The sequence below is a fragment of the Olea europaea genome, unplaced genomic scaffold, assembly GCF_002742605.1.
Source record: "Olea europaea var. sylvestris unplaced genomic scaffold, O_europaea_v1 scaffold6118, whole genome shotgun sequence".
NCBI lineage: Eukaryota > Viridiplantae > Streptophyta > Magnoliopsida > Lamiales > Oleaceae > Olea > Olea europaea.
In genome coordinates, this window is record NW_019264469.1 from 2,513 (window position 1) to 11,946 (window position 9,434).

General features: G+C 36.7%; 1 protein-coding gene across 1 annotated transcript; it reads left to right on the plus strand.

Moving 5' to 3' along the window:
* Window positions 1-8,580: 8,580 nt before the first annotated feature.
* Window positions 8,581-8,983, plus strand: LOC111389701 (probable calcium-binding protein CML18; the record flags this gene model as incomplete). The annotated part of the gene is made up of 1 exon (XM_023014647.1): window positions 8,581-8,983. A coding segment is annotated over exon 1 (403 nt), but the record flags the coding sequence as incomplete, so codon positions are not given.
* Between the last annotated feature and the right edge of the window lie 451 nt (window positions 8,984-9,434).

Here is a 9,434-nt window from a genome sequence, read left to right on the forward strand (position 1 = left end):
ATTTTGGCTTGAAGTTCCTTCATCTGAGCAGCCAAACTAGCCATCAAAGAATCTTCAATCATGACTTCGGAAGACTTTCTTTCAACTCATCCTCAGCTTTGTTGATCTCCAAAAGCAAAGACTCTTTTTCAGATACGGCGCGAAGATATTGAGTACTTTTGACCTTCAGTTCAACATTCTTGGCCAGTAAGGAGAGGACCTCGGAATGGATAACTTTCAACGTCGCTTTAAAATCAGCGGAAAGATTGAGCGACGGAAGTATCAGTGCTTGCTCCAACTTCGCATTCAAATACTCAAGCTTATCCTTATGTCTGGCAGCACTAGCCTTACCAATGTCCATATCCATGAAGGACACGTACTCAAATATCGACTGCTTGAGGAACTTCATATCTTCCTCTGAAGAAGTAGCAGGACGACTAGCTGGAGCAGGGCGAGATGTCTTGACTTGTCCCTAGGAAGCGAACAAGTTTTGGATGGAACGCACAATCTTATCAGCATCCTGCAAAGAAAATTGCCAATATTGAAAATTCTCACTACAACGAACAAGATGGAAGTAAAAGTAAAGCAAAGATTACTTCATCAATAATCTTGGAAGATGGCATATTCCCAGCCAAGTCTGCCACCCGTGGCTCCACCATTCGTGAGGACTTTCCCTTGTCTAAGCGAGAAGATGTTGCCATAACGGGCAGACTCATAGGAGTATCTGCAGAACTCAAAAGCAACAAATCAGAAACCAATAGCACAAGCAAAGGTAAAGCATCAAAAAATTGAATTACCTTCTGCTTCGATGTTTGAGGGGTCGACGCCTTGGGAAGAAGGTGGCTCATCCATTGGTTGTGATGAGGATTCTGGGACTGAAGATGTCTCTTTAAGCGTAGTCCTTTCATCAGCTGGTTTAGGTGAAGCAGCCTCAGCGGAGGATGATGGAGCAAGAGCTGCCGACACCAAAACCTTCAAATGAGAGGCTGAACTTTTCTGAGAAGTCCAAATAAACCATCAGCACACAGAAAAGTTTCAAGTATGGAAAAGCATGCTTGTGAGTAAACCAATTTAATTACCTTCCTCCTGATGATAAGAGGGGTATCATCATCATCATCAACATCATCCTCCAGAATGGGAGATGCTGAGGCTGACCGTTTGCGGTTCGGGGCACTTTTGGCTGCAGTAGGCTTGGCAGGGAGAGAAGAAGATGGACGAGCAGACTGTCTAGCGCGACGAGGAGGAGAAAGACTCTGGATGGATAAAGGGGTGACTAAAACAGGAGGAGGGAAAGAAATGCTTGGCTGGTCCAGTGCATGAAAGGCACGATTGGTATCAGTCGCAAACAATATGCGCTTCACTGACGGCCAGAGTTGTTCAAAAAGGGGATGGATGGCACGGCTAGAATTGAAGGGGGCTAATGAAAAATGGCTGGTTAAAAGAAGATTGCGAGCATTTATAGCCTCTGCCTCAGCCTTATTAATGATATGGAAGCGGTCTATCAAGTTCCTTGAATAGCACGGAGGACAGGCCAAGTTTGACCGAAACCAAGTTGGCGAGCAAAAAATTGGGGAGCATATATTTCTACCTCAGCCTTGGTATTGGTCCCAGTCAAAATATCATAAAATAACTCCCTCTTGGCTAAAAATTGGATTCAAATGAGCAGAGAGGTGCTCGCGCTGTCTATAGTGGAGGGAGGATGCACATAGTCTAGAGTGAGGAAAAGGAAAGAAGGAATGGATTGAATTCAAAGAATAAAAGAATGAAAAAATGTTCCTTCTAGACATATTTACAGGAGCCAGTGGCTCAATGGCTAGCCCATAGCAGCTAGCAGAAGGACGAGAAAATGATGGAGCACCAAGCGATGGAAAATAGGATCTCAGCCACATTTGAGTGAACTAAAGAGGTCCACTGCCAGTGGGAGATGCACCATTCTTCAATTGAGATTGAAGAGAAGCCATGCCCCTATAGAAGGCAACCAAAAAGAAATAATATAAATTCAGAGGCGTACCACGCGTCAATTCGTGTGCTATGGGTAAATAGCTCAGGGAGGACTTTATGCTTGGTATACACAAAACATATTTACAAAGTCAAACCAGAAGAAAGGCCACTCGCTCAGTATGGGAAGGCTCAGCGCTCGAGTGGTTATGAAGGGTTTGTAGGCTTGAATAAGACTCGGTGAGGTTTTTACCAAACTTTGGGGCTCCACCAGAAACCAAGATACCAGAAAAAATGGTATCGCCCAAAGGTGGCAGATTCACTAGGGCCCTAACATCCCTTAAAGTAATAGACATGGGTGCCAAGAGGGAAAACAAAGGTATTGTGCTCAGAAGACCAAAAACTTAAAGCGATCGAAAAAAGTGCTGAATCAAAAATAGGGGGTTGAAGAGAGATTTCTAACAAATCAAAAATCCTAGCATTATCAAAAAGTGCCTTAGTAGGACTATGATCCACAAGGCGAGCATGCCACCTACAGAAAACTACATCAGATTTAAGCCAAGTGCGAATACCTCTTTCGCGAAGTAGCCCTAGCGACAGAGAGTTTAGAAATGAAGAGCCTTGAGTACAAGGAAACAGCTGGCCCACCGCCGCTTGTTCAACTGCCTCTGCGTTGTTAAAGAAAGGACCTAGGTAGAACTCATTGAGTTCGACATTGGCAGGTGCGAGAAAGTTCGGAGTTATGTATGAACGATTAAGGAGTTTCTGAAAGTCTTCAAAACTAAAGGAGTCGCCAGATTGAGATTGTGAAGTAGCCATTAGGGACGAAATGGAGTTTTTCAGAGTTACGTAGCAAGGAAGCAAAGAGATAAACAATAAAATTGTGAGAGAGAAGCGCGAAAAAAGTGAGGCGTGATTTAATGGTGCAGTGAAATGGCGTATTTGGGGGTTATAAAGGTTTGCAAAACGTCGCACCTTTTCAAGCTATGGAAGAAAATAATGATTAAAATTCTTGGGAATTTCGAATGTTGCTGGAAACACAAAGTGAATATGGCAAAATTTAATAATTAGTATTAATTCTGCCATATTGCGGGGTAATTGTTGACACATAAAAATTCAGCCCAAATCGAACGGCCCAAAGAATTAAGCCCAATTGGAGGATCCCCAAATCAGATAGTCCAAAAAACGAAGCCCAATCAGACAATTCAGGATGAAGGCCCAAATAGAGAGACCCATGAACGCGGTAACACCATCGTCCAAGCTTGCAAGTCGCCCAGGATCTGAGCGAATGGAGTGTCATGCAGTCGCCCAGAGCTGCTACTCTATTCTCGCCCAAACCTTCGAGTCACCCAAGGTTTTAGCAAACATGAAGTGTTATGGTTATCAAGAAGCGCAGTTATCACAGCAGTTATTAAACAGCCCTATCACGTTCCACGATTCAAGGAATTCAATTGAAGACGGTTGAACGACAAAGAGTAATGGTAGCAGTTAGAAAAGGCGGTTCCATGACAAGTTGGCCATTACGGGGAAAGTGGGCAGTTATAGAACGATCAAGCAGTTTTTAGGCGGTTGATCACAAAGAGATCATCTAGGGAGTATAAAAGGAAGAAAAGACATAGAGCAAAAGACCCCAAATCAAAAACTCTCGAAACAAATAATATATAACTTTAAATTTCTTAGTTTAGATTTAAACACTTCTTTCAGTAACTCGTGTGCTTGACTCCTTGGAGGCATTCTGTTTTTACTTTCCGATTGTAAATTCATTGCCAATAAAGAACACCCCTTTTTGGAACTTTGTCTCATGAGATTTGTCCCTTATACAATCGTTTGATCCCTTTTTAATTGTTAGCGACGAACCCGCGCAAAACAACATGATATTCCAATCAAATAATAACCTAAAGTTTTGAAAAGAAAATGGCTAATAAACATATTTTGAGGAAGGTTCAAAGAGAGGAATTTATCATATGTTTGGCTCCCATTTTTTCAAAAACTCATTTTCAACCATATATCTCGTATAAAATAATTTTACACAATAAACTCAAAATTTTTCTTATTTTTTAACAACACATTCTTCAACAAAACACTATTGTAAAAGTGAAAATTACACAAAATCATACTTTAACGATTCAACCTTCTAAAATCAGATTCAAAGTTTCATATTTCAATAATCATAAATATTATTTTAATCAATATTTTTATAAAATAAATATTTTACTAATATACTCCATTATATACACATTACAAACCCTAATCATCTTTATAAACACTTCTTCATTCTCTCTCTACCCAAGACGCTGTCATATGTCTCTCTCTCCCTACATCAACCCTTCTCCCGACTACAAAATTCGGCAATGTACCAATCCAACCCCGTCGCAATGTGAAGATGTGGTTGGTGCAAGTCCCTTGCTCAGCGGTTGAAGCGATCTGGCAACGATGTGAAGAGGTGGTTTGCAACCGCCTTGATTCGTCGTGATGTGAAGTAGTGGAGGTGATATGGGGATTGATTGCACGGCAGTGGTGAATTTGGAAGGGCGGGGATGTGAAGCGGTGGTTTGCAACCGCTTCGATTCTGTGGAGTGGGACAATGCAGTGGTTTCGTTGGAAGTGGTGGTGGTGTAGTGTGGATTGTAGTGGTAATAGGGTACTGTCGTACTGGGTTGTTGCATGTGCGACGATGATGTGATGGTTGGGTGAGTGGTGATGAGCGGTGGTAGTGGAGGCGTGCGGTTCTATGGTGGGAATGGTGGTTGTGTGGATTTGTGGGAACGGTTCTGTGGTGGTTGTGGGAATGGTTCTGTGGTGGTTGTGGGAACGGTGGTGTGGTGGATTTGTGGAGTTCTGTTGTTGATCTACCGTGATGGTGAGATGGTTGTGGTGCTGCGGCGGTGACAATGGTGTTGGTGTGGTTGTCACAGTGGCGGTGATAATGTTGGAGTTGATTTTTTGTTTGAGACAATAGTGTTGCTGTCAATTATAGTGGTGGTGGTTCAGGCTGTGACGGTGGTGCTATGAAGGTAGTGGAGGTTTGGTGGTGGTCACAAATTATTTGATTGATTGTGACCATTAAATTGATAAATCTGTGACTAATAAACAATATGTGACCTCTAAAAAGATAAATTGTGACCAAGAATAGTGTGTGGCCTAGAAAAAATAATCTGTGACCTATAATATTTGTGATCTGTGACTTATAAATAACTTGTAACATATAAATTTTTATCTGTGATCGACAAACAAATCGTGGCGTACAAAACTTTTGAATTGTGATCATAAACACAATTTGTGACCTTAAATTTTTTGATTTGTGATCGAAAAGTAAGTTGTGAACAATAATTTGATAAATTGTGACTAAAAATTAATTCATGACTAAGTACTTATTTTATTTGTGACCGATGAACAAACTGTGACTTACAAATTTTTTGAATTGTGATCGTAAAATAATTTGTGATATAAAATTTTAGATTTGTAACCAAAAATTAATAAGTGATTAATTAAATTGTTAATTTGTGACCAAATTATATAGATATGTGACTTAAATATCTTTAATTAACAAAATATTTATTTAATTAATTTAATAATAAGTAAATTTTAATAAAAATTTGATTTTTGAAATTTGAAACTTATTTTCTTAATTTTAAAATATGTCATACTTAATCTCTTACTTATGAAATTTTCTCATTCTAAAATACATTTTGGCCCAAAAATGGAGCTCAAACAAGGGCTTAATATATTTATATTTATTTAATGTATCAATCTCATTTGACATTATTCTAGAGTCTAAAATGGTATCAGAGTATTTGAATAGTTCAATTCTTAAATAACTTTATAAATAATAAATATTGGTGTCATTGAACCACTTCATTTAAAAGTGTTAAAAATAGCATATATAGCTGGTTTTGGTATAATTTTGAGTTCGTTCATTTTGGAAGATCAAAGTTAATAGATTTACTTGCCAAGAATAATAATTGAATGAATGAGAAATTGGAGCTTAGTGTAAATATATTAATTGTAGGAAAATTCCAACTTTGATGCATTTAGAGTGAAGAAAGGTTTGGAAATTAATTAGAGTTGATTCGAAGCAATTGAAGATCAACTAGGCTTTATTTGATCAATATGAAAAATTAAGAGAGAAATTGGAAGATATTACAATTTTTGGAAGCCAAATCCAAATTTGGAATGTTTGAGGACTTAATTTCAAATTTTCAAAACTTGCATCAGATCGATTATGATAATTATAGAGAATGAGGATCGAAGTGTAAAGAATTGGAAGATGAAGGACCCATGGTGAAAATAAAAGGGACTCAGGCTGAACAAAAAGTGAAACTCAAGGAAAGAGTTGAAACTTTGGACAAAGCTTTGAAGCATAAGATCACAAACTTGGATGGCTACGATCGCAAGGCTATTGAAATTCAAACACTCATGTTCAAAGTATCCATCATGCGATCGCATAGTAATAATAGCCAGAAAATCTTTTGTTCTATTTTGATTCAGTTGCTTCTTGAATAACAGTTATAAAGCCCGTGCAATCACGTGATAATAATGGCCAGGAAAACTTTTGTTCCTATTTTGATTCAATTGCTTCTTGAATAGAAATTAGAGCACGAGTTTTGACGTAATTTTCGACCTATGAATACAATTCACGGGGTAAAATTAGAGAGAAGGTAAAAAAATATAAAATTCTTACAAAGGCGAAAGCAAAAAAGGAGAAGCAATTGATAGATGAACTAAGAGTGAGCATTTTAATCGGAAACAAACCTCCCGAACCGAAATTGGAGGTTTCGTTCTGGTTCCAAAATAAAAAATATGAACCAAAATCGATAGCACATGGTGACAATCATTATAAGGTCCTGTAGAGGATAGAAATAATCATATATGCTTTGCATGATTTCTTTGGATGTTCTTGGTTTAGCCTTTGTTTGACAATCATTATTTTCAAACTTTTTTTTTATATACTCATTTTCAATAACAAATCTATACAATAGAATATTCTGCACGTGAATTTAAAAAAAAATTTACTTTTTAATCATACTCATAAAAATCATTATTCAAATTTTTTTTTCCAAAGTAATAGTTATCAAACAGAGGCTTAATGTATCTTCTTATTTTTGCATTCGGGATAGGTACATTTTGAGTTAAATGTGAGGATAAATTTAATTCAACTTTTGAGTGAAATTAAATAAAATAAGAACATTGATCTCAATCCAAGTAAACATTGTCGAATTATGGGATTAATATTTAGATGGAAGAATATAGATGGATTCAAAGTTTTAGTACATGCAATTAATTGAATATTGATAAAGGCTTCAAAATTTGCTAGTTTAATAGTTAGATTAGTTAGTTAGTTTTAGTTAATTAATATATCTTATCTTCATTGTGTTATCTAATTAGAGTTTGATAGCATTACTTGTGAACTTATTTATAAATTGTCCAACAATTTCACTACTTCGGTAAGATTATCTAATGCATTAGTTTTCTTTACATTTACTTGTGTTGAGTAAATAGTCTTGTACATGATGTATAAGGGTTTAAGTTTTGGGGTATTTTATAAGTGTGTTTTCAAACTTCTTAACTTAATGGATTATGGTTAATTGAGTGGTTCTCTACCAAATTTAGTGTAAATATTTTAATTATAAAAAAAAAAATGAAGAATTAAGAGAGAGAGAGAGAGAGCAATTGAAGGAGATTCACAAGTGTCGGGAGCTATATCCAAAATTTGAAAAGTTTGGGGATTTAATTGCAAACTTTTGAAACTTGCATCTGGTTAATTATGAATGATTTTTTAGAGCGAAGATCCAAGTTAAAGAATTGGAAGATGAATAATCCATGGTGAAAATAAAAAAAGATTCGAATTGGAAAAAATGATATTCAGAGACAAAGTTGAACTTGGAAAAGAACTATGAAGCTTGTGGATCGCAAGCTTGGATGGCTGCAATCGCAAGGCTACTAAAATACACACCTACATGCTCAAATTGTCTATTATACGATTGCAACTAAAAGCCCGTTGATAAAAAATATATTTTTTTTCTATTTTGATACAACTTCTTTTTGGAAAAGAAATTAGGGCACGAATTTTGACCCAGTTTTGGGCATATAAATATATATATATACACATTTATAATTCAAGGGGCAAGCTTAGAGAGGCTTTTGGATAACAAAGATGGGAGCAAAAAAGAGAAGCCATTGATAGAAGAAAATATGTTCTTTAGAAGCTTTATAGAAGTTTGATACAAAACTTATATTTCAACATAATTTCATACATCTTTGCTTATGTTGAAGAAGAGGAAGAAGATATCAAGAGCCATTGAACGGATTCAAGATTTAAGATTGCTTTAAATCCTTCTCCCCAATCTTTAATTCCGAGTATGTTATATCGTTCCAAATCTAGTTTTTGCATTCATATGATGTTTGACTAATCGTATAGATGTTAGGATAACAATGGATCCTATATTTTGATATTTTTATATTAATTTCCATATGTGGCTACTTAATTTAGATGGACGCATTCCACTGGATCTTTGCTCTTTAACGAAAACGTAACTTCAATGAACCCTCGCAATTGGAGCGCGTGACACTTCGCGTACGAAACTACGTAACCCGTCACTATAAATACTCACCGCAACCCTAGAAAAACTCCCTGCGTTTCATTCATTAAAATTCTCTGTAACGATGGAGAAAAACTCGAAACAGCAATCGATTTTGTCAACAGCGATATCCTCGAAATTCGACATCAATGGAAATCACAAAATCTCGTCATCAGAACTCGGCGAAACTTTGAAGGCGCGCGGCTCGAAAATTGGAGAGGACGAATTGAAGCGCATAACGTTCGTATTAGGCACAGACGGCGATGATTCCGTTGATATTGAAGAGTTCAAGGCGATCTTCTGTGGCGACAAGGACAGGAACAGGAAAATATCGGCGACTGAGTTGCACTCGATACTCAAGGACATCGGTGAGAACTTTAGCCTTGAGAAGTGCCGACGAATGATCAGATCCGTCGATGTTGACGGCTACGGTTACGTTAACTTCAAAGAACTCAAGAAAAAGTTGGGTAGGCCTTCTTCAAGAAAAAGTAACTTCTAGATAGTTGTCAGGTGAATTTGTATATTCACAATCACACTTCATCGTCTTTCCTTATTATATGTTTCTATCTTGACTGGTTATGGATGGAAAATTGAGAATTAGTAAATTTTTGTTGCATCTGCAAATAGTGGGTACCTTTGGTCAAATTTGATGGGAAAGATACAACAAAAATCAATTCTCAAAATCATTACCCAAAAAAAAAAAAAAAGAATGCTATTTATGTTCTTAATTCTTTTCAATTACTAGTCAGTTAATTGAGTTGATATATGAATTTTATTGATATTTTGGAGAAGGAATATGAAAGATAGCTCATGGTAACAATTAATATAAAGTCTTATAGACGTTCGAAATAACTGTCCATGATTTGTATAGTTTTTAAAAATATTTTTATGGTTTAATATATCTTCATATGTTCGAGTTTGAGATAGGGATACTTAGGT